The sequence below is a fragment of the Pezoporus wallicus genome, unplaced genomic scaffold (assembly GCF_028554395.1).
Source record: "Pezoporus wallicus isolate ANWC-B61680 ecotype Strahan unplaced genomic scaffold, APGP_CSIRO_Pwel_v1 contig_3952, whole genome shotgun sequence".
Taxonomy (NCBI): Eukaryota; Metazoa; Chordata; class Aves; order Psittaciformes; family Psittacidae; genus Pezoporus; species Pezoporus wallicus.
In genome coordinates, this window is record NW_026635034.1 from 5,990,230 (window position 1) to 6,016,288 (window position 26,059).

The following is a 26,059-nucleotide window of genomic DNA, read 5'->3' on the forward strand; positions in this document are numbered from 1 at the left end:
CCACTCACCTCTACCTGCAGGCACTCCTTCAAAAGAGGCACAGCACCATTTTCTGTAGAACACCTTCCACACAGGCGAGTTGTCAATCATAAAAATCTTGTATGTCAATTATAAAAAAAACATTTCTGAAATGCTAACGACTCAAGATGATATACTTCAAATAAAGAGCCTGAAGGTATGCCTATGCTCTACAAAAGAAAAATACTTATCTGAAACATGAGCAAAACCAGAGATGTGTGCATAACAAGCACCATTTAAGCATGGTGTCATTATTACTATCAAAAGCATAATTTTATATACAGCAATATATATAATTATACACAATATTTCTCTTTTGAAAGGGGCTTCCCCCCTTCTACGGCCTCTGGAACCCGAGCTCCAGGTAGAGCCAGAAAAAACAAACATACTGAGTTCTCCCCATAGAAGTGGCCACAAAAGAATAAAACAGCGCTGTTTTTATTTGTGACAGATACATAAATTCTATGAAACAGGAAGACTGAAGTTGCACTAGGGCCATTCTTTCTCTACCTACTGTGTGTTAGACTAAGCTCTTTAGCAGACAGACCATTTAAATATTCAGCAATGCATATGTCAAACACCATAACATCTTCTACTTTGACAACAAATTTTTAATTGCCACAGACTCTCATTTATCAGTGATTTAATTAAAATGGTAAGTTAAATTATGATTATCTATGTTTACTCAAGAGTCTGACAGCTCAGTGTCAGGGACCGATGCTCTTTATTAATGTGATTTGGGTTAATAAAAAGTAGAAAATCTATTCAACACCACCTCAATATGACATAATTACCATCCTTCAAGAGGTGCTGGGTAATCCCCTCAATGAGTGGGGAAATCCAGATGACAGCTACTCCGAGTACGTTCACGTCATTGGCCTGGCTATTTGAAAGGATGCACAACCACCTGTACTCATGGAAAAGCCAGCTAGTGGGATTTTCACACAAACATACAGGTGGCATTTAGGGAAATTCTGCCAAAGCAGAAAACCTAGTAAATAATTTAAGGACATGTGACTAAAGTGCTTAAAATGTAAAAGAAACACTACATTTCTGATAAGGAACTACACTGCAGCATGCACAAATGGAAATGATTATTATACTTCACGTGAATGTGGCAGAGTTATTATAAAGGAGAACCTTTTCCTCAAGGGCTGAACAGTCTGTAATTATTCCAATACATTTTGCCCAGTAGTTTTTGTTTTAAAATTGGCTAGATCTTTTATAGCAACCTGTCAGTAAGCGAATCCTGCACTGGTTGGACTACTGATCTGATGAAGGGTGGCAAAGACTTTCTGGACTAGGTGCAATTGGGTTTTCACCACCTATGAAATTTGTCTAGGTATGAAAAATAAAGAATAAAAATAGGCTATTACACCAAAGAGATCCAATGAAGTGACGTGACTGCCCTGACACCGGGATAGTAGTACTTGGGTTGTTATAGCCAAAATGTTTATTTTAGTCTTATAAGAGATCAGAACCAAGATTCAAAAAATGGAACAAAACCATCTACATCCTTTTAAAAGTTATCAGCACTGCACATAATAAAAGATGACCTCAGAGTTATTTCTGGCAAAAATATCTTCTCGAAGTCTTCTGACTTGACTGAGAGGGGACACATTTTATTTCAACACTTACTGGTAAAAGAAAACAGTGAAAAATCCTTACACACTCAAAAAGATGAATCCCCATTGAAGTTTTTTTGAATCACAATAGGAAAAATTAAATAGGGAAAATTAAAATCCTCAGGTCTTGGTCATAAAAAAAAGATTTCTGTTCCTACAGACGTGCCACAAAATCCAAAACTCAGGGAAATTATGATTGTGTTTTACTGCACAGTTACACGTGCTATCACAGTATACATATCTCACTCCATCAATGTCAGCTATTTGCTACATTCTCTCCTGCTCTGCTTCCACAGAATCACAGTAGAGGCAGATGTTAGGAATGTCTGCATCCACACAACAAATAATTAATTTTAAATACGGCCATGGGAATTTATGGTAATAAAAACATGAGTATAAAACCTGTCATGTGAAAATCCTGTTCTTGGTCAACATTTTCCACGTATCTTTGCCCTGCTGTAAACCCCTAGTGTCATTCAAAGCCCATCTATCCGTTTACTTTGCAATCTCTGCTTTGTCTTTGTGATAACTTCAGCTTGCACTTTATTTCTACACAGATAAATTACGTCCCTGGAGAGAATATAAAGAAAAAACTCCCACTGTCTCTTTCCCATGCTCCCATCTACAAATTGATTCTGACAAGCAGAGGGAAAGAGAATAGAATATCCCTCCAATTAAGAAAGTCACTTCCTTCTTTTGTTTTTCTTTAATTACTTTTTATAAAGTAGTGTGGTATATTAGCTTTCAAGCACCACTTTCAAACTTTGGTTCATCCGCATTGAAGATTTAACTTGGTTTGAGACATGATTTTGTCCTCACGTGGTCCAGTCTCATAACTCTTCAGTTATGCCTAAACTCAGCCTAACAAAGGCCTGATTGTGGCACACATTCTCACATCTCTGCAACTGAGCCAGCACAGGTCAGTAGCAGCCCAGACAAGCTGACACGGGCTTCAGCATATGTTAATAAACTTTGAGTATGGACTCTGATTAACAGCAGTCACAGCCCATCATTTCACAGCAAATGAAGCAGCAATCCCAGTTGCCAAGCTGAGTGTGTATTCATAGTGGTGAGAGTAAGAAAATGTCTTCTGTGTAAGGATTTTCAGTTGTTCCTAGTTGAGAACACAGGGAGTAAAAGCAGTGTGTGTCAAATGCAAGCCTCAGAACAGAGGTGTAAAATAAGTCAGAATGATGGACATGAGGAGGCACACCGTGATGTTCAAATTCCCCAGCAATCCATACAGAGGAAAAGAACGCAAAGCAATGAGAAACCCAGAAGATAAATGCAGTGCACAAAATTCATTGCTTACTAAAGGACTCCTAAAAAGACTTTCCACATATTTCTGCAAATATTCCATATACACAGGCAAGAGGCTAAAGAGTGCACTGCAATTCTGTAAATCCACTTCCATCAAATAAAATAAAGTGTTCCCAAAACATTTAACTCTTACTGCAGGATCTGTCATGTTCTAGAGCAGCTAAGAGAATACAGGACCACCCAGTAGGGGAGCAAATACCCTTTCCCACACAGTTTCCATTAAAAAAAAATACACTTTCACACACTCAGAAGATAGGACACAAACTCCCGTTGGGCTTCTTGCTTGTGAGAATGCTTTTGAATAAGAAATCAATACATGAAATCAGACAGAATCAATTACTTTGCCATTTTCTGGCTGGGTCCAGGCACGTCTACCTTGTTAGAATGAAGGTGAAGTTAGCGTTGAGGGATTTGAAGGTTACTAAGGCTCTAGTTAAAGATGACACCCAAATTTTGAGATTTTCTATCACTGCTCACATGCTTTAGAGTCTTGCCAAGCTGGGGAGTAAAACTGCATTTGTACAAAGCTCACTAAAACAAAACAAAACTTGGCAGAGATAATTATTCAGGAAAAAAGTAATATAGATAAGAAACTGGAGATCAGAAAAAAAAACACTAATCTGACAAGAGATGATAAACTCAGACAGTAAGAAAACCCTATAGGGAGTATTTCTCCTTAAAAAACAGTAGGAGGGAAAAAAAGACAAGATCTGAAAAGAGACATCAGTTTCTAGCAGCAGTGGACAGCTGCAAAATAAAAAGTGCTTCCAAAAGTGTCTTTCAGTGTCTTTCAGTATCTTTCAGTATTCTATTACTGTGTCCAGAAAAAGCACACCTCTGAGTTGCCAACACCATCACCAGGCAAGCACTATACCGAGGTGGATTGACATTGTAAGTGGTGCAAATGCAGCCCGTGGAGGGTGGCTACGTGATCTGCTGGCTTAGGCAGTGCCAAGAGCCTCCATAAGGCAAGGATACCAACCCACCGAGGATATGGAGGGTGATGCTGACAGGTAAAGTAGGACGTGCTAACCCATGCTTAACACAGCCACATCCTTCAGTGCTGGATGAGCCACCAACATTTCCGAGCTGAACAGCAGCTGGAGCTCCTTCTCTCCTCAGTTTTATGACATGTCACATGTATGCGGTCACATGAAGATTTTGATATGTAGCTCAGAGGCAGAAAGTTTTGGTGGCTCTACATGACTAACGCCCATAGCCTCTCTGGATAAGCTCCAGTCTGCCAGACTGGGTACCTGCAGCAATATATAGACACAGTGCAGATCTCTATGTATGGATTTCTCCATGTTCCAAAATGCGTTTTAACCTCTGCACTAATTAACAGTACCCAGGAAAGAATGCCAGGTTCAGTATAAAGGCAGAACTTAACACTTAACTGTGTGACTTAACACAGAGCTACCTCAAAATTAATTCTTCCTACAAGTTACTCAAGGCTTGAAGGCTAGAAAGGAAGAAAAGGTAATGTGAACGCTTTTTCTTGTTTTTAAATATTAAAAAAAGATTGTAAATTTAAGATTTAAATACTTTGCCTAACGTGTGAGAAACACAGCCTAATGTCTGCAGTAACACTGGATTAAAAGGAAACATCCCTTTTTAAGTATCTAAACACCAAACCGCCTGTGCGTCTTGGCCAGCCCTTTAATACATTTACAGGCAAAAAGATCTATCTACACAAAATGAATGGGAAAGTACACAAAGAGCTTTAAAAAAGCACCCTGAGAAAGCAACTCTCAGAATAAAAGGAGTCAAAAATCAGAAGAAATTAATGATCTGCTATGATCTTAAGTTTTAAGCACAAACAAAGCTCATCGGAAAAAAAAGTGATATAGTCTTCCAAAAGCCTACAGAAACTGTTCTCAGTGAAAACTCTGACAGATGTTTACATCATGAGTGCTTTGGTGGCGAGTGAGAGATACCTACTGGCCATATCATGACACGTGACATGAAAGAACTAGCATGGCAGAAGTTGATGGCACTTCACTTGACATATGGGATGTATTCTGATGTCAGCTAAATTTATGCCATATGCTACAAAGCATAATGTAGTGTCTGCCTTTTCTGGAACACAACTAACTTGCTGACACTAAATGGAAAGTTCACCACAGGATTTACATCATCTTTGACCTAACTGTGACAGTGTAGGACAGAACTACTCAGGCTGCTCCTTAGGACTCCAGATTTTGGGGGTGATGTGTGTATTTATTGTCCAAACACATTACTCCATATTAGGAAAATTATCACTGTAACCATTCCAGGTGCTGACAGAAGTAACACCCCATTCTATATCCTGGTAGAAAAAAAGCAGGTCTACATTAATTAAAAACAAAAACCAAGGAGAGGCAGGGCCCCAAAGCAGGCGGAGTAAGTGGGTAAATGTTGCCCGCACATGTCTGACATGCAGATGTTTTAAAGTGTCTCCACCCACACCCAGATGGGCACAGCAGGAATATATTATATGAAAAAATGTGTTGGGAGCTGTGCAGACTACAAAAAAATATCTGAAGTGTGAAAATCCTCCCAGCAGTGAAGTTTTGACCTGTCCCCATTTAACACAACAGCCCCAGAAATTTGCTTTGGTAGCAGGAGCACAGCAGTAGCAGACTAATACATGATCAAATGGTTTGGCCGAGTTAAGCCTTAAGCAACCCCAAAATATCTTTAACCTTCCCAATAAACTTTTCCCTGTTCAACTGCCTTTAGAGTTGAGTTCCCCTGAAGCCTCAAACCTCTTATCCAAAGAGCAGCTCTGTCATCTCATGATTTTCTTTGATGAAGCATTATTTAGTTTGATTTTCTTTGTTAAGAGAAGTGCAGAGACTCAGAACAAACCCTGTCCTGCTGCAGACAACAGGAACCCTCTGTACTTCTAAATTCGTATGCTGCCAAGGAGACAGACTGAGCAGGAATCCAAGAGGTAGAATTAGTGATGTAGTCCTACCTGACCAAGCATAAGGAAGCAGACAAAAGTGAAATCATGTTGGGGGGTAGGAGGGGAAGCTGAGATCTTATAAAACCTGCCAACTTCGAGACAATAAATGAGCAAAACCAGCACGAGTTGGAAAGGGACTCAGGCAAGACAGTCTCCTTATACTAACTCTTTGGTGCTCCTAGGCATAAAAGCAAAGATATCCACATCAGCAGTATGACATGTTTATTTAGATGAGTTAACTGTAAAAACACTTGCCAAGTTATTTGCAGGCTGTGCCAAGTATATGTCAGAACCCAACAGACTGATCTTATAGCAACAATTGTGCAGAATCAATTTTGCTGCCTCCCTCTTAACAGCAGTTGACTAAATAACCATATTTTCCCAGGGAAGATTAGGTGTCAATTTGTTTTCTTTTGCTGCTTAAACAGAAGCAGCAACAAAGCTTGGTGTTGGTTTCTGAGGAAGTCCCCCACCTCTCGTAGTCCCTTTCACAAGTAACGACTGTTCCACTCTGAACCCAGAACACTCCACAAAGAGAAAAATGTAATTCCAGTGAATTGAAATTCAAATTTTTACGTCAAAATTATCCTACACTAAATTATCACATATATACTTTAGAGAGAAGAAATTTTCCATTTGTGCAAGAATACTTCAGCAAATGCCAGTGACTTAAAGGAAATACAGTGAAAACATCTAGCTGCTTATGAAGTTAAGTTATAAATTAAATAAATTGCTTAAGTCACAACACAGGACACACACTAAACACGTTTGGGTTTGGTTTTCCCTCTTTTCTGAGGCTCTTCTCACACTGAAAAAAATGGAAGAGATGGAGAAAAGTTGATTCGCACCAATAGTATGAATGAGTTCCAGTTCTATTTCTGGAATGATTAGCTTCTCCTGCTACTACTATGTTTATTCTAAGAACAGATTATTTAAATTTCCAAGCATTTGCTATCAGATATACACATGAATACTGCAAAATACAACAAGAGACATTGAAGGCAGCCCTCTTAAATATACTTTTCAACTGTTCAACACAAAATTGGATCCACTCTAGACAAAGTGAATTTTATGCTATGCATGAAAGAGAGCAAATGTTTGAAGCCACTGTGGGAGACACAGGAAACCCCACAGGACCCTGAGCAAGAGTCTCAAATGCCTTTGAAAAACTCAGATCTCCATTAGCTTCATGCGGCAATGTCACAAACAGCAGAGGCTGCTCTAAGTGCATCACCTAGAAAAGGCTTTTTGACCTTTCTCCAGGGTGAAAGCTTGTATTAGAATATCACTGAAAATATTGCAAAAAAAAAGAAAAAAAAGTTTTCATTGACAAGTGCTTCTAGAGTTCATAGAGGTATATCCTATTTTAAATACACAGGGTAATGAACACTGTTGGATAGCACTGGGAAGAGACAAATGAAGTCTTTTGAAGGGGAAAACCAGAAGGGATTTCTCTATTTCAGCGGCAGCAGATGCATTGTGTGTCGGCATGACTGGCATTGGAACTGCAGTATACATAGACATCACATAAAATCCATCGCAAAATCCAGATCATATATTAACGTCGCTGTAATCCATGCACCAGTCTTATGCCAAAGGTGTCAAATTTTCCCCTATAATGGAGCTGTTTTGCTCACTGGGTCATATCCTGCATTTTTGAGTTGCACACATTTTAAGCATTTAACAGAGCAATAACCACTTGCAGAGAAAGAAAACCAATTGCAGTAACATATCCACTCTATATAAAATTGTTCTGTTTATAAAATTTAAGATTGCAGTACTGCTTGCCTCAAATACTATAACTCTCCATTTTTACACCAATTATGTAAAATCAATAGCATAATAATAATAAATCTAGAAATGTAGATTCCCAGTAAAATGATGCTAACAATCAATTCATGCAATCACAACATATACTCATTCATCCATTCAACAAGACACACACATACTCTCACACCTGCTATTCTGGGCTGGATCCCATAAAACATCAAGTTTTCTCTTTAAACAGTATTCATAAGATACAGACCTCGGAGAAAGAGTGAACTGAAGTGGAAGGCTATGCAATTTCATCACGCCCCCAGGAAGACATATTAAAGGTTGGACAGCTATAACTAGCATAACTAGTTTCATTAATTTTAACACACAAATATAAGAGTGAATGTTATTGACCTTTTATATACAAAAATACTAATGGCTAAGGCAGTCACAAACTTCTATATGCAAGAAAAGGCAAGTTATCTATAATCCATCGGGCAGGACTTGCAGATAGATCTAAAGTAAACTTATACATAAAGATGAAAATTAACCAGAAAACACCCACTCATGAGCAAAGTGCCTCACAACAAAGGTCACATTTAGATTGACACCATGAATTTACCTGGCATATTCCACTGATGCACATATCCAAAGATTCAATATTGCAACGAGTACCATCTAGTACTTTTGGGGCAAGTTCCACAATCAAATTCTTTCCCAGAGCTTGACACTTCAGGGCACATGGTGCAGTAGGATCATTATACACAGGGATCCACTCATAAAAATGCCCCTGGTATTTGACATCATTGTAGGCTGAACACTGCTGGGCTCTGAAGTCACCAACATCTGAAGGGCAGTCCTAAAAACAAATCAAAGGAAATGTTAGTTTTAGGAAAGGAATATTTCATGTTTGCAGTAATGTTATCTGATGAATTACACAGAATCTATTCAGGGAGGCTTGGCTCAAGAACTGATCTGCTATGACAAATACACCATATTGCAAGGTTTTAAAGTGTGTAATTAAAACAATTTATGGTGCTTAATCCATTGCTTTCAGCACAAGTAACAGAATATCACACATATTCCAGGAACAACATAACTGATATGAGAGAAAAATTAAAAATGCTACTTTTTATGACACTATGTGGTATATATAAAGTATGGTTCTGTAGTAAGAATTCGCTTCCAAAGGAATCTATATAACTCTAAGTGAATATAATAAGATGTCTGACATTAAATATTTCTCTTTTCAATAGCTCTTTCCACTAAAGGATTTCTGACTGCTCTACACTCATTCATCAGTTCATACGTCAGAGTAATGAAAGAGGTATTATTGCTATTTACACAAAGAAAAAAATATCTAATTAATTGTTTAGTATTGCTCCAACACGGGACAAGAGCATTAGGAGGAGGCAGCAGAACTTTCAGCACTTAGTCTTTTAGTCTACCGAAGCTTCTTTACCTCATAAAAGCAGTGAAGGTTACTTTGTTGAAATGAAATATACTTCAAATTGGTAACTACTGATTATATAGTTCCAATTCTAATGAGACAGCTCTGTACCTCCTCCCATACAGAGCCTCAGAACATACAGCTGAAAGACCAAATGTAAGAACTGTTTGAAATAAAATGTTCTAAACTATTTTTCCTAGATAAAGCATTGCACCCAATGTTGTTAATATCAAACTACAGTGACATGAATGGAGATGAAAACTTATTTATTCAAAAATAACTTTGGTAAAGTACTGGCAAAGGAGTTAGTGTGTCAACTTCTCACTAAAGACTTCATTTAAAAGCGTGTCCAGTGTCAAACAGTCCATATGCCAGACAAAGGATATTCTTCCAAGAATTCCAACTGCATATAAGCCAGATGTGAGGCTGATTTTAACAAATTTGTTTTCATTGGATGTAAGGCAGAAACATTGTGATGTGTCAGCTGAACTCATGGAACTTATTACTAAGTATTAGTTAACAATACTAATCCTGAACTCAGCTTCAGCCTTATCAGTGAACTGAACCTTCCCTGAAAAAAAGCTAAAGGAATAGTAAGTGCATTACACAGTACTGAAGATTAAAACATACATGAGAAAGGTTCAGATTCCAGTCCAATGACCTCAACAATGTTGTCCTGACACTACCTTCCTCACGTGAATCTGGATGAACTGGCACTGCATTAGCTTAACTAGCTTTGGCAATGCCTTAGATTTTTTTCACCATAGAAAACAGTAACCTAGAAATATCTCTGGTTTATTTGTAGTTTGCATAAAAATATCTTCTAATATTAATATTCTCTTTACTGATCGACATCTGGGATTGTGCAGCTGAGAACCAAGCAATTCACTGAGAGTTTCCAGCAACATTTTCCAACTCTGTCCAGTGCTACACTTACAGCAAGAATAACTCAGAATGATGCTAATACATTTCGTATTATTTTTAATCGGGGATAATTCTAGGTTGAGCCATATTTTTTAAAAAACTAAAATGATGGAATAAGACAAGGGGAAATGACAGTTACTGTAATCCTCTGAGAATTTTACCTCCACAAAATCCCACAAGTGAGAGCTTCTAAAAACATCAAGCAAACACGGTTGGAAACCACCCTTATTTACTGCAGTGTCACTCCTAAGAAATTCACCAAGTTTGCACTGGTGTAAATGAGAGCAGAATTTGGTTTGGACTTATCTGTCACCTCCCATTTTCCACAATAGCAAGTCTAAAAAGCAGAGAAAACTTCAAAGTTCATATGGATACCATATGGTTCCCTTCCACCATTACAAATAGAGTAGTAGCTGAGGATAAATATAAGTGGAAGTTAGATTCAGGTAAAGTTAGAAGCAGTATGTCAGAGTAGTGTTATTCAGCCACGCACAGCCACATTTTCATCACAAAGAATTAAAGAGCTATCTGTAAAATAGGCAGAGTGATGGCCCTAGGCTGAGTTTTGACAAGCTGTTGTTACAATTCATTATCACTTGGTGTTGATGCGATGCCAAGACACAAACACCACAATGTCAGGATGTCAATCTGTGGTTACTGTATGTTTCTCATTGATTCAACACAATGCAGCTCCTTCCTTCCACTCGCTTCCTGGCTGCTTGAGAGCAAGTGAATTCTCATCTCCCTGTTCTGTTTTGGCATCTTCAAAGAACACAAAGCGATCCAGGCAGCTTGATTCACATGCCAGCTCCACCTGCTTTGTATTTGAGCTGTGTCCAAAAGCAGGAGCATAAAAGAAGCATCACAAAGAGATATTGCAGGGAAGAAATTATCATTTGCATTATATCACAGTTTGGACAGCAACCAAGTTCAGATCCCTGTTTGCTTGGGAACAATAAATATTTGCATAAAGGAAGGAGTTTACAATCTAAACAAAGACAAATAAACACAAAGGAATGTAATCAAGACAACAAGAGAACTTGTAAACTTCAGTTTAATCCATCACAGTGGTCAGAAAAATGAAAGGGAGTTTAAGAAATAAAGAAGGAAAAGGGGATGGCATGATGTGAAAGAGATAAGGGTGAGACATGTTTGGGAAGTGGGCAAAGCCGCACTGTCAGACAATGACACATAGGGCCCAATCCTCATCTCCTCATCCTGTTTGTATCTCTTTTTGGTTTTAACCTATTTCAGACATCAATTCATTCCATCATTCCCCCTTCCCTCTCAGTATTCCACATCTTTTTCTTGTTTGTTAAACATTTTTGTGACTAATTCCAGGATTTTTCAGATTTCCTAACTTTAGCAACAGTTTGTGTCTTGCATTCAATCCAATTCAGGCCAGGCTGTTCATAGGTTCACATACTACATAAGCAGCTGAGGACATATCTATGAGGTTTAATGCATGAAAATTTTAGCAAAATAATTACATCCAGATATTATAAGAGAATGAAGTGTATTTATGACATGAGTTATGAACATATTATTAGATCTGAAAAAATGCGTCAGACATGACTACCATGCAAGCTAAAAATACATACATGTATGTACATATATATATTCCCATTCTTATTGTGACAGACAATTAAAAACTACTGCATTCAAGGGCTGGCTTCTTATGAAATGTATCATTTGAGTTTTGGCAGCAAGCACTGCTAGCCTTTGAAAACAAAGCTAACCTGGGAAATCTGTATCTTTGTAGGCAATGTTCATGTACAAAATATGAAGGTTGCATCAGACCCTGCGATTCCTGCCAACAATTACTCCACTGAAAAAAGCACAAAAGAGAAGGCAAGAAAATTCCCAGTAAAAATGATGACACCAAAGAAAGTCTAGCCCTTTGTCTAGTTTTATTCTTTGGATCTCATTTTGTTGAAACTTAGCCAAAAGCGATGAAGTCATTGTTTTGTTTTCTTTTTGAAATTAGCTTCAGGCTCTATGTTTTCCTAAGCAATTTCCAGGCCACTTCTTAGTAAAATCAAGATACCTGAGCTAGAAAGCACCCTAGCCACAAGAGCCATATGGTGCATCAGCATTATCAAAATGAAATAAACAAACAAGCAGATTAGAGAGAAACTGGGGAACTCGAGGTGAAATATTGTAGGACTAAAGTAGACACAGTTCAGCCAAGATTTTCTGACTAGGAGAAATGAGCTGTTTAAGAAGTAGATGATGGAGCAATAATCTGATGAATATGTTGAACAAGTGTGAGCATCATCTGCCTATAATAAAAGTTTATAATGGAATTAAACATGGGAAATCTGTTACAAAGCAGAGTTTTTTCTTACTGCAGAAGAGTCACTCTGGCAAATATGTAAGTGACTTTTTGGCACACAAGAATGTGAAATTTATGGAGAAATGGCCCAAATAACTTGTTTCTATGAATAGGACCCTAAAGGATTATCTTAAACACTTCCATATAGCGCATATCATAGCATTAGAATGTAACAGTATATACAAAAATGGAAATACAAAAAAAAAGGAGGGTTAAGAAAGACTGAAAATCTCACTGAACAGCATATAATGAACTATTTATGTAGCTTATTTCTCCAAAGTTTCTATAAGAAAAGCTGCAAACACGCATGCAGTTTTAGGAAATCTGGCACCTGGTATCTTATTTAAGATAGAAAGATAAGCAGAATATACATATGCCTTAATCTCAGCAGTTATTTTGTTGCTAAGACTTTGAATTAACTTCTTGATTGAAATATCACTAATATTATTCTGGAACTATGCTTGAGTTCAATGAACTTACTACTATTCTATTACAAACCCAGATGAAACCAATTTTCTGGTAAAATGATTCTTGTTCTTTTCATTAGAATGACACACATATTAACTTGTGCTTCATTTGTACTCCCCAATATAGATGCTAGTGGTGTAATGTATCATGTAGCAAAATTACATTTGCAGACAGCTTTACATAGTGTATATATACTGAGTGTCTCATGTGGTTAACAATAATGCCTACTAATACGGAAAGAAGCTTGTATCAACTCTTAATTTTCAAACTAAGATTTTATTCCTAAAGTGAGAAGCATTCATTAGAAATAATGCTTTGGGTAAAATTATATCATTTGAAACAAAACTGGCCCCAGGTTTACATTTGGTGTTAGCTCTTGTGTCAAGGTTAAGCCAGGTCTAATACCGGGCTTGAATTCAGGGATGCCAAATTCAAAGATCAACTGCAGCAACAGTAGAAATCTCATGAAATTATTCTCAGGAGTTCTCCATTATCTGATCCACAATCTAGGAAAAAACATTCAGAGAGATTCCGGCTGTATCTGAACTGAAATGGAAACCTGACCCCTTTCAGACATGCCCCAAAAGCAGAACTGTAAAGGCAGCTTCCTGTCTGGAAATTAACATTTGAATCATCATAAATTCTAACACTCACATACAAGATGCTTGCCACTTATCGCTTTAAAATAAGTCCTAAAGTTAGAAAACAGGCCCCAATGACTTCAGAAAAACTCCCTGGGAGTTCAGAAAGGATATGGTAATCATCTTAATTCTCTCTGTGCTGAAGCATAATGTGCCTCCATTTCTATCAGATTTTTACTACATAATCCTTAAAATGAACAGCATCCACAATTGCTCTTACATATCCTAAAAACATGCAGACATTTGCTTACAGGAGAAAATATGCCCAAATTGATTTCATCTTTCTCCTTTCTCTTTAGACTGCGTAGTTTTCTAGTCCTTTTGCTGGATAAACAAGGTATACTACTTTGGCTTGTGTGTACTGCTCATGGGAAGCTGAAGTGCACAGGATCAAGCAATCAGAGGCACACAATGCACACAACTAGTTATGTAGAAAAGGAATGTAGCAAATACATTTTACAGGGACAGTTTGTTTATTGCACACATACTGGCTGGCTGCTATTTAGCTTATCACACAGCTTTAAAAGATTATGGGGGGGGTTTGTATGTGGCATTTTGATTTATGAGCTAAGGACACTGTGCACAAAGATGCTAGGCCTTTTCTTCTGAAAGGGAAGGTGACAGGGTTTGTCTCCAGAATCTGATTTTAGCATGTATGGATTCATCAACCACTTCCACTAGCCTCAGGCAGGAACTCAGGCAGTGAGCTGCTGTGGTGGAAAATCCATCCAGCACTGAGGAGTGGAGCGTTAGAGCAATTCAAGGTGCTAGCAAGTCTTGTTTTCAAAGAGGGCAAAAGCCAACTGGCACACAAGAAACTGTAGGTGTAGCAAACTGAAGAGTGGGAATGGCCAGTTCTCCCAGGATATACACCAATACAACATATTTACTGGGCAACTTTCACTATCAAGCTGCTTAAGAATGTCATACTTCACAGCTACACATTGCTGCGGGGTTGGCAACGCCATGAGTATCACCTACTCTTGCATGGATATAATTAAACCCAAGGGAACTGCAGCCCTCACCTTTTAGTGGTATTTGGGCGAAAATTGCTACCTTTCTCCCACCTAGAAGCAGATGAATCAAATGCACTAGACAAAAAAAAAAGACACTTTTGATTTAGTTACTTATCTACCTTCTCTCTTTTCTGGAATGGGATTATATGAATATCACATTGACTTATCATTTACATGGTAAGTTAACCAATGCAAGGGGGAGACTGCTGAAAATAAACCACCCTGAATTAGTGTGTTTGTACAAAGCATCTGTGGGAGAGTGCTATCACAAAGTCCTGCACACCTTGAACAGACAACATCTGGAGTGAAAGGCAGAAGCCATTTACACACATTTAAGCACAAAACATCACTACAATCAGTTGGGGACAAGTCATGTGGTATGGAGTATGCAGTTGGTTGTCATACAGCGTGTCTGTATAATGTGATTGCATCACATCAACAGCAACTGTGTAATCAGAACTCCAGCTTTAAAATCAGTCATGGAAATCAGCAATGCCAGCATACCTCAATATATATGCTTTTACATATAAAAATCTGGGCTTAGGGAAAAGAGGGAATGGAAGGAGTAATTATACAATTTAAGATAAGGAAGGGACACAGGCGGTTAACCTCTTTGCTCAGGTGAAGAGTACCACCGTATCGTTACTGATCACAAATCATTATTAACCATAAACTGATCAAGAGCTCAGTTTAATGCTTCCTCTGAAAGACAGCACTCCCAGGAAAAGCACTCTCTAGTTTATGGTAACTGATTTGTTAACCCACCAAAATGTGGAACTTTCCTAATAAAAGATATAAAACGTTCTGAATCACAATTGGCCTTATAATTTCAAAAGAAAACGTCCATTTGGGAAGCCTAAATTTCAGACCTTGTGGTGTCATGCAGACTGAAATCTTTAATATTAATAATGGAAAGAAAATTACGTACTATGAGGTTTTAAACAAGCAGCAGCATTTCTTGAACTTTAACATATTACTTGAATAAGTAAAATAGGATTAAAAACCAGACTCACATTATTACTGCAGGTTTTGTATCGAATATTTCGACCTTCACAGTTCCTGAAAAACAGAGTAAATTGATTACACTGAATAATGGCAAAACACAGCCGTGCCTGTTTCACAGCTAGTTATTTGCTTGAAAATTAGACTTTTATAGCTATTGCCCTACCATAATTTGGACTCAAAATGCAAGGTTTAAATACAAAGGGGATCTGGGGATTCAACAGGTTACACTGCTGTCTCTCTTTAGCAAAGAACGTGTGGCTTTCCCTGAAAGCCTAATTTACTGCAAACCTTATGAAAACCACATTTCTTTTGTGAAAAAGATTTCACAAAATATCCCTAAGCCTGATCTATGCTGACTGCAGCAAAGCTGCTTCTAACCCACCAGATGCAACCCAGAAGAAAAGAGGATCAGAGTATCTAAGCAATCCTTTAATCGAGCATCAGAATAATGAGCATTAACTTTCCCTTCTCCTGTTTTGTTTAGGAAAGAAAGAACAGCTTAAAACCTTTCCTTTCTTCCAATGCAACTTTTGAAGAACAGCATGTAATTTTACTGCCACATGAGCAGATTTCATAATTTTTAATGAAATCAAATTCTCATGCATTTCTAAAGTGCCCAATGCATGTGAATCCTGAAATCCAGGCAATAGAGATCCTTGGCAACGTCTGCTGTTAGTAGCTGAAATAACAGGCATATAATAAAGTCATGATTTTTATTGTGGTCTCATAACTGGGGGTGGTTCACACTTTTGTTTTCTTAGGGACAAAGTTTGCCAAACTCCTCAGTAACTGACCAGCACTTTGCACAGGGTAAGATACTTACCTTAATAATGAGAAAATCAAGCCCTGGAAAGAACTGAAAACACATTTCAAAGTATTTGTCAGGGAATTATAATTAGTGATGTCTCCAGAATCAGCAATAGTGTTTGGGGATAATACCTTTTACCAAAAAAGCCTGCCTTACATTAAAGATTGCATGAACGTATGGCATGGCTGGTAACTTCAAGCTGTTGTTGAGCTTTCCACTTTTTCCATGAAAATTGATTGCAAATATTAAGCAAATTCTTTAATATGTGTGACACATTGATGACTACCATTTGAAAAGGGAAAGGCAACAGATGCCTGAAGCAAGAGTTCAACAAGCTCAGCTGAAGGTACAGCTCTGCAAGCTCAAGGTATTACATGTCTCAAATTTCCAATCTTTTGCAAGATAGATCGCATCGGAACATGCAAGTTAAAAATGTTTATGATACACACAAATGTGAAAACTTTGTTTCACAATTGCACATTTCCTGGACATTACAACAACAATAAAACACACAGGAAAAAAAACCTTGAAAGTACACATTTGTCAAGGTATGGAAAACACATGTTTTTCACAGGGGAACACATTAAAAATATTAATAAAACCACAGTGGAATTTATATTGCTGCAATTTATTGAGCTCATTTCATAGTTCCTAACGCTCTGGTAGAATATCACGGCTTCTTGCTTGAACTCTTGCTTTTCTCAAAGCCTTTTGTGCATTTTTCACTAAAGAAACAGGCAATGTTTTAATCAATCATCTTTAGCTACGTATTTTACACAGTTTGCACTTCACTAGTGTGTCACACTGCAAGCCTTCTTTAAGAAAAATCAAATTCCTGGGTGATACTGCATTTAACTTAAGGAATCTCAACAAAACAGAAATTTAAGCATAACTACCAGTTTTAAAAATCTCCAGAATAATTCAAGCAAAGCAGGCAATTATGTACACCACCACAGATACTTCTCAGCTGGTTGGGATCTCTTCTAGCCTGACTACAGGTCTATTGCATTACTCCTCTTTTTAGGACTGTAGCAACAAATCCTATGTTAGTCCAGCTTTACTACTGATAAACTGTTTTCACCACACACACTGCTCTCTTCCAGTTACACTAAGGCTTATCCATGAAAACGCAGGACCACTGCACAAGAAGTGCTGGCAGAGGAAAAGTTTCCTAACAGAAAGCAGCATGTGTACATCTATACGTAGAGTAGGTCACTTGTTTTTCATTACAGGGAAGACATGGAGGAGCCTGCACTTGGACATTATTTCAAGTAATGTTCAAGTGCAGGCTGGTTTGTATGCAGGTAACTCACCATTCACTTTATATTACAGTGACAGGGAGTTCTTTCAATATTTGACCATACTAAATCATTCTCATTATTCCACAAACATATTTAATAACATGCTAAAGTTCTATCAGAGTTGAAGGCTAAGATATTTATCTAATATATTACAAAAGTATATTAAAAGGAGTATTTCATAACATTTGATCTGTGCACACTACTTGGTTCCATAAACAGAAGAAATAATGCTTCTCTACAGACATGAAGATAGGGAAATACATCAGAGCTGCAGAAGAATAAATACACATAAGTCTATGGCTTACCTGCCATTTAAACACCTCCTCAGTGAGTAGGAGGCTCCCCCGCCACATGTCCGTGAGCAATCACTCCAGGCTCCCCAGGCATCCCAGGAGCCATCCTTATCTTCATCAGAGCGAGTAATTCTGGAGGTCTAAAAAATTGAACATGGAAGAAAAAGACCAACCCACATTAATTTATTTGGTATATGTTTTACTGCTTGCCATTAATAGTACTACATACATTGCTGCTTATTTACAGTATTTTGAATTTATTTACTATTTCAATACATAATAATTACATGGGAAAGGAAGTGAAGTCTTTTAAGATAAAGTGTATTTGATGCTGTGCCTTCAGCCAAAGGACTGCTATGTACAAATATGCTGTCATTCCCAACATTCTGCATAGAAATCACACAGTAGATCTAGAGCAGCCAGGACAGTCATCATGTTCTGAGCAGGTGCTGGGCTTTCTGAGATCCTAACCAAAGGAGTTTCATACCCAGAACGAATAAGATGACTAAAGTCTCTTTTTATCCCAAGTGTGGCTGCACTCAGGCAGTAGTACAGAAATTAAGCACATCAAATCTTTCAGAGTGCACACCCAGAACTGCAATCAGGGAAGCAAACCAAGAATACAGCTTCATTACAAAAAGTGCTATTACTTTGAAAGAGATCAGGGAAAAGATTAAAGATCACTTATAGAGTTATCTCTAGGTTACACCAATTATACACTTATTTAAGCTTACATTCATTTACACAGGCATCAAAGACATTATTACCAGATATCATAAATGTTAAAATGAAAGATTTGTGGCAAAGGCCAAAATTCTTCAAGTGACCTTTAAAAATGTCGTTTTTCACTTGCATTGTATCCTATTCATTTCCTAGAGAATTTTATCAGAACATTTTAGAAAATGGTTGCTTAAATATAATTCTTCAATATTAAAAAGTAATATGAATCAAATTATTCAGTCATGTCCTTCTTCAAGAGAGTATTTTTGGTTTCTGATTTTCTTCATGAAGAAAGCATAGGGTGACTAAATTCATGATTTCCCCAAGCATTTCTTTGACTTCGCCACAACCGTTCAGCAGCTGTTCCATTTACATCCTACTTTCATTCCTCTGTCTCTGCAACCTTTAAAATTTGTCTTTTGTAAAGAATATCATGCACACGTTTTCATAACAAAACTTCAAAGAACGATTCCCTGAGAGTCATCAGACATACGATGGGCCAGTTATAAACAAGTTAAGACTTTTTAGAACTTTGTATTACACCCAGACTGAGAGGAAAACACCAATTTCTCTAATCACCATGGTGACAGAGTTTGCACATAAAACTACCTCAAACATAATGTAGTGGCTATTAACATCGTTATGAATGAAAGTCATATTGTGGATGAAAGTGAGGCAGTGAGTCATTTATTCCAGTGACAGAGAACACTGACTGGTATTTACTCTGCCCCAATACAATTGCAAATGACAGAACATTAAGAGCTCATCCAAGCTTTAATAAAGATTATTTACAGCAAATTGTTTTACTCCCATAGACCTAAGTGGGCACCTGAGCAGACCTCTGACAAAAGCAGTACATTCACATTATCCTTTTATTTTTGACAATACAGGAAGGCACAACTTAACTTGTATTTAAGAACCTTTACTCCCCCTCCCAGAAAACAAGTGCACTGAAACATGGAAGAGCTACCTGTCAGAAATCATCAGTCAAAGAGATACAAACATTACAAACTTAACTGGATCCAAGTAAACCTTCGAGTCTACGTAAGTGCCAAAAAAAAAGTTTAACATGTTAAAAACATGTTTGAATATAGGGAAGAAGTTCTTTACAGTAATGGTGGTGAGGCACTGGAATGGGCTGCCCGGGGAAGTTGTGAATGCTCCATCCCTGGCGGTGTTCAAGGCCAGGTTGGACAGCCTCAGGTGACATGGTTTAGTGTGAGGTGTCCCTGCCCATGGCAGGGGGGTTGGAACTGGGTGATCTTAAGGTCCTTTCTAACCCTAACTATTCTATGATTCTATGATTCCATGTAAAAGATTTTCATGAGTGACTAGATTGAGATTAATGCAAGAGATTAGTATATGTCTTAATACTAAACCAGATGAACACACTTTAATCCACATTTTATTTCAGAAATAAACTCACGAGAACAAGACACACTATTTTCTTCCAAAATCACCAAAGTGAATTAAAAGTGAAGGATGTGTAATTCAAACCTTACCAATATAAGGAGAAACTGGCCCATTTCACTAATAAGGTTAGGATGCATTCACACCACAGTTGTACGTATAACTATTGAACAAGAAACCCAAGTGGTAAATAGATAAACTTAGCTGCACTTAAGCAGAACCAAGGACTACTGAAACACGTTTTAAAGGCATTAAGAGTAGGCAGATCTAGTGTAATAGCACTACTCCCTGTAGTTAAGCAGCTAACAAACACTGACCATTTCCAAAGTTTTCCATCTCTTCCTCAAAAAACTTGAGCTTGTAAAAAAGAACCTTTGTAAGCTATCTCTGTTTGAACACTAAACTGCAGAAGCTGCTCTAAACACATCAGTGGCTCCTTAACTTTCTTGCTCCCCTAACTTTACCAATTTTATGAACATTTACTGTAAAGCTTTAAAAGTGTACATAGGCCAGTCTACCATTCCAGGAACGATAGAGCCCTAGTCTGCCAAGATCCCCGAGGAATTTTCATGCTGGCTTTGGGCTTACTTTACATCACAAGCCAACTCTGCAATGTCTGACACTGAAAATGGAACCAACTGCCTTCAATCTTGAACAAAAAGAGCTCAGCACTTCCCAACAAATCACTCAGCACATGAAAATAAGTCAAGATGAACAAAAAAGTCACTTCTTTCAAATTTATGAGTGCAAAATTAAAGTCTGTCCTCTACAATCCCAAGGCAAATGATCATTTTTTAATATGTTGAAAAATGATTAAACTTATGATATTTTAAAAAGCAATGCATGCCACGCTCTTTTTTTTAAACTAGCTAGTTTCTTTTGACAAAGCAGTGACAATGCCGAAAATAATCCTAACTTCATCATCGTATTAAAACCAGCCACAGACAAAATGGCATCTAAAGCCCTAAACAATGTCCAGTTGTTCACTTCCCAAACTGCTTTGATAAAAGCCATTGTTCTGAACTGTATCTAATTAAAAAGCTGTAACTACTAGGATGATCAAAGCAGAAGTTTATGCCAGCAAAGCCTTCTTCAGAATCACTGACTAATTCAGTGCCCACAGTGTTGACTTAAACTCCAGCTAGTTCAAACTGTTTGTCCCATGGGAAAGAGTTAAAAGCAGCTTGCACTCGCTTTGTAATTTACTAGCAAAATAATACTGATTTACTAGCTGTCTGATTTCATAAACTCTACATATTACATTTGTCTACACCACAACACCAAACTGAAGCAAAATAAAGATCATCAACATAATGATTTAAACCAACAAAATCTTGGAAGCTCATTTAGGAATTAAATCAAGAGCTAATTGCAATTGGATACAAAAGAGTATTATTATTATCAGGATTGCATTTGTGGTTTGTTTCTTCAGTTTTTCATGGCTTTATTGTCTTCAGTCATAATTCTAACGGTTCAGAAGTGAAGCTTTGCCGAACCATATTAGAATGGAAGCATTTTTCCTTTAGTAGTTTAATTTTGCAACAGATGAAGTACAACACATACATCAGGCACATTCATTATGCAAGTATGTACCTACACACACAAATGTATGCATGTACATGCATATATGTACCCATGCTGTAACACGATCAAGTAAAGGCACAAGAGCTGTAGGGAGTCCAGATAAAATAACTTAAGCCAGCTATAAACACAACCTACATGATTTGCTGCTCTTTACGTAAAACTAGATGGCAAAAGGCGTCACGCTTCCACTGGATCCAGCTACGCTAGCAGGAGCTGTATTCCTTCCAAAAGCATCACATGCAATCGCAGGGTTAGATGCAAGCATTGCACTCAAAGCAGTATTTAAGAAGCTATACAACGTTCTCTTCAGAAATGAATCCAGTTTATATGACACAGGTAGTTTCAAAAAATATTTCCTCCCATTCTATACCCATCCCAATCTGTATCCAATCTATAATTCATTTTCAAAGAGTTAAATCATGACACTGCACATGGACATGGGCAAAGATCACTTGAATCAGGGAATGAGGGAAAATATTAAAGTGCTTGGTGACATAGGCAGAGTCTCAAAGACTGAGATGACAGTATGCCAAGGTTTCCCCAAGGTCTGAGGCCCAGTAACGTGCAATCTGAGTCTCCGCTGACAACCCTTAACTGACAGAGACAGCCTTGTACATGGAGAATTTTACTCAAAGCGTGGCACTAGTAGATTTGGACAGAAGGGGAAATGTTAATGCCAGTTTCCCTTCTTCCATCCAGGGCTCTGTTTCACTTTTGTCACGTATGGGCACATACTGCAACACCACGGTCTGCTAATTATTTGTCTGTGTGCTTTCAAGCCATTCTTGCCCCGCAATATACTACTCAAAGTAACTGAGTATAGCAGAAGTGGGTACTGAGGTAAAATGAAATCCAGATGTTACCAGGGCTGATTATTAATATAAAACAAGGGGATTTTTACTGTCACTTGTAACACCCAGTAAATAACAACAGCTACATTGACACACACTACAAAAATCAAACACAGCGCTGTTATATGGAGAAAAATGATTATTTGGCCAAACTTTTGTTTGGCTGTTATGAAGGATGACATAATTGTCTTGAATTTGGTCATGCAGACTTCAAAGGAGATGTGGTGCCAGAGAACGAAGGTCAGTTTGTGCAGTTTTATTATTATTCAGACATCCATTACATAAGGCTTGGATATGTAAATGTTTAGCATTCAGTGTAACAAAGATTCAGCTTCTCAACAGAAAGGCTCCGATACCTTAAATGTTTGTTTTCCAGAGGTTTTAGTATACATTTTTACTTTAAATACAAACACAAGCCACATAGCCACAAACCACATACATAGCATTTGACACATGAGTATTACTGTAACAGAATGTGTAATGAAAAAACGTACAGACCCGACACTGGGATTCATCTGCAAGAGACTCCAGATGACAGTCCCTCTGCCATGTACGTATCACACACAGACTACCCTAAATCCTGCCTGGTGACATACCCCTGAGCGCTTCCCCAGAGCAGGGTGCCCAGCTCTGTCATATTCTAGAAGAGATTCAATACAATCTCTGGGCAGCATCTACCAATGCAGATCATGCCTAGGGCTGGATGGATATATAAAATGTTCTACTCAAACAGGTTAGAGTGATGTGGCTCACAAAATAAGACTTTGTCATAATAAGTAAGGGCTTATGCAGGAATATTTACCAATGCATCTGCTACTCTACCAGTGTCACTGCAGCTCTCTGGGTGAGCACTCTTTGATTTTTCTCATGGCTTCTTATCAAAGTAGTTTATATTAATTCAAAAAGGCACGCCAAAGTCCAAAAGAGAATCCCCATAAGGAGTTACATTGGCACAGCTATATCATATTGCTATTTAATAGCATATTGCGTATAATTAAATTTCTCCATATAGAATCTAGATTCTTCAGATTAAATTCATCCAAGTGAAAGAACCTATTGAAGGGTATAAACACCACTTCAGTCCCACTGAAGGCCTAAATTAAGCAATACCCAAAGCTCAGTACTGGCCCTTCTCCCAGGAGTGAATTTCATCCTTGATGGTATTTTGAACAGAGATGAAGCATTTCCTTTTTATTGCTTCTTCCCACTCTCACAATCCATAAATACTATTAACACTTTCCTGACTTTCAGACTCTTCCAAAGCACAAGGTTATGTTCTATTCACCAAACTTCATGTGCAGGGCTGCACTATGCCATTTTCTTCTCCCCATACCTACAACAGCTCCGAAGAGAGGTAGCACAAGGAATTATGGCACTAAAGGGAAAATATCCTGCCTGAGTAGCTTGTGATGCATTTCCCAGATTCTTCATTCCAGACACTACACTTGGTGGAAAAGGTATCAAATTGCACTGTTGACTATATCCATGAGCAGAGTGCATAACTGAAAGGACAAGTATTTACCTGCAGGTAATCATTGGATATGCTATTCAGCCTCAGAACTGTATCCTTCACTTTTGATGCTGGCTGTTATGTCTATGGCTTTGCAACAAGCTACACTAGAAATCTCTTTCCTTGCTAAGGTCACATACAGAAATGATTTACACCTCTATTTTGTATGTAAGGTGTAGAATTCAGATTACAGATTTAGGAAAAACTTTCAGTTGTGGCAGCAACTAAATAGAAGAACAGTCAAAACTTATTTCCAGACAAATAAGAATTATTATTGAGTTCTTGCATTGCCTGATTTTAGTAGAAAAACTTCCACTTGTTTCATTAGGACACATTTTGAGACATTTCCTGATATATTTCTACTACTGCTAGGTGTACCTAACTGTGCACTGTATATGTCATTAAGTTTAATATATCTTTTACTTATATGTACCAAAGTAAATTATAAATTATTCTGTATGTTAAAAAGAATGTACATGGAATTTTAAGAACCCGGAGAAAAAACAATGCATCATTAGTTTTGACTGATAAAAACCACCAGGGAGGAAATGAAACTATTTTAAGCAGACGTTTAGAAGTAATTAGTTTTAATATACTAACATTATTTCAGTCTCATTAACTATTCCTTGCACTTGGCCTTGCTACTGTGTAGTGGTGTCCATGCACCATGAACCGACTGCAAAATACAATCAGTGCCTGGTAACAAAAAGCGTTTCAGAAACATGAGCTGGTAAAGCTTAGTGACAAGGAGAATCACCAAAAAGAAACGAGCCAAAAGGCAAATGATGGACTTACTCAGCTACATGAAAGAATACATCTGGGGGCTCAGATGTAGTTTAGAGCTTTCAGTGTTGAATTCGGCAATATATTTTCATTTTACAGCAGTTTTGAATAAATTCAAATTCAAGTTTTGGAAAATAAAACATGCAAAACAGTCACACACAGGAAATATTTACAGCGTAATTCATTTTGATACTAAACTGAAGGCAAATCCCAGCATGTTTTTCTGTATTATACTGCATCCAGATTTTCCATTGTTAGTGTGTTGCAAAATTTCATATTGACAACACAGGCCTGCACTGCAGGAGTTGTCAGGACAAAGTTGGAGGTTTTGGCAGGTGGAGCAGGGATACTTGAGGCTTTTGGCATCCAGGAAGGGATGAAATGTTGCTTGGCTGTTTGGCACCTATAAGCTAGCTGAGGCTTTTGGCACCGAAAAGAGTCTGTATCACCTCCTTCCTTCTTTGAGAGCAGTAACATAGGGAACATGGAATTTGTGGGCACGGAGAAGGAATCATGGTGGTTCCCGCCCTAACTGCTTCAAGTAGAAAGCAACTGCATTAGTATACCAGCTCCTGCAGTTATTTCTGCATCTAAGGACAGCACCTACATGTTCCTGCTGAATGGAATTAGCAATGAAGTAGTTACGGCATAATTAAGCTGCTCTTTTTCCAGTTTCTGAGTTAACTACATTGTTCAGATGAGTTTAAAGAAAACCCACATGAATTCTAGTCTTACTCAATACTGACAGGTTTTGATGATCTATGCTGAAGTCCAAAGGTACATTTTTATTACCTACCTTTTACAAGAGGAACACTTGCCTCTGTCCTCTCGTCTGGATAATGGCAATCTGTTTTATTTCCTTGGGTGATGTTCCATAAATTACTATTTTGACAGATAAATGTCTAGCAAAGACCGAAATAATTTTTTTAAACCCTGATAAGCATGTCCTGAAAATAGATGTCACTGACAATGCACCTGACAATCCAGTTTCCTTTGACTCAGTTTTCATTCATGCTTGCCTAACTAGAGCCATGAGCCCTGTACATGCCCTGTCTATAACGGTAAATGCTATTCCACATCCACCAGTACCAGAACATAGAGAGATCTTGCTTCCTGAGAACAAACATCAGGATAATAGCCAACTTTGGTGATACGCAGCCAGGCAAGAAGTTCTTGCTTCTTTAATGCTTTTAGGTTCAGTCATCCAGGACAGATGACCAGAATCAAGAATATGAAAAACTTCTCCCTGAGTTCCTAGTATTTCATTGTCTTCCAAGATTTAAAAGTCCATG

General features: G+C 37.8%; 1 protein-coding gene across 6 annotated transcripts in view; it reads right to left on the reverse strand.

Moving 5' to 3' along the window:
• Positions 1-26,059, reverse strand: part of ADAMTSL3 (ADAMTS like 3) — a 180,202-nt gene that overhangs the window by 78,536 nt on the left and 75,607 nt on the right. For all 6 annotated transcript variants that reach the window (XR_008975027.1, XM_057429785.1, XM_057429861.1 and 3 more), the window contains exons 4-6: positions 17,922-18,049; positions 15,516-15,561; positions 8,291-8,527 (exon numbers count right to left, since the gene is read on the reverse strand). Coding sequence is in view for 5 of the 6 variants with exons in the window: in XM_057429785.1 (XP_057285768.1) it covers positions 8,291-8,527; positions 15,516-15,561; positions 17,922-18,049 (411 nt within the window). In the remaining variant the exon portion in view is untranslated. The remainder of the gene's footprint in view (positions 1-8,290; positions 8,528-15,515; positions 15,562-17,921; positions 18,050-26,059) is intronic.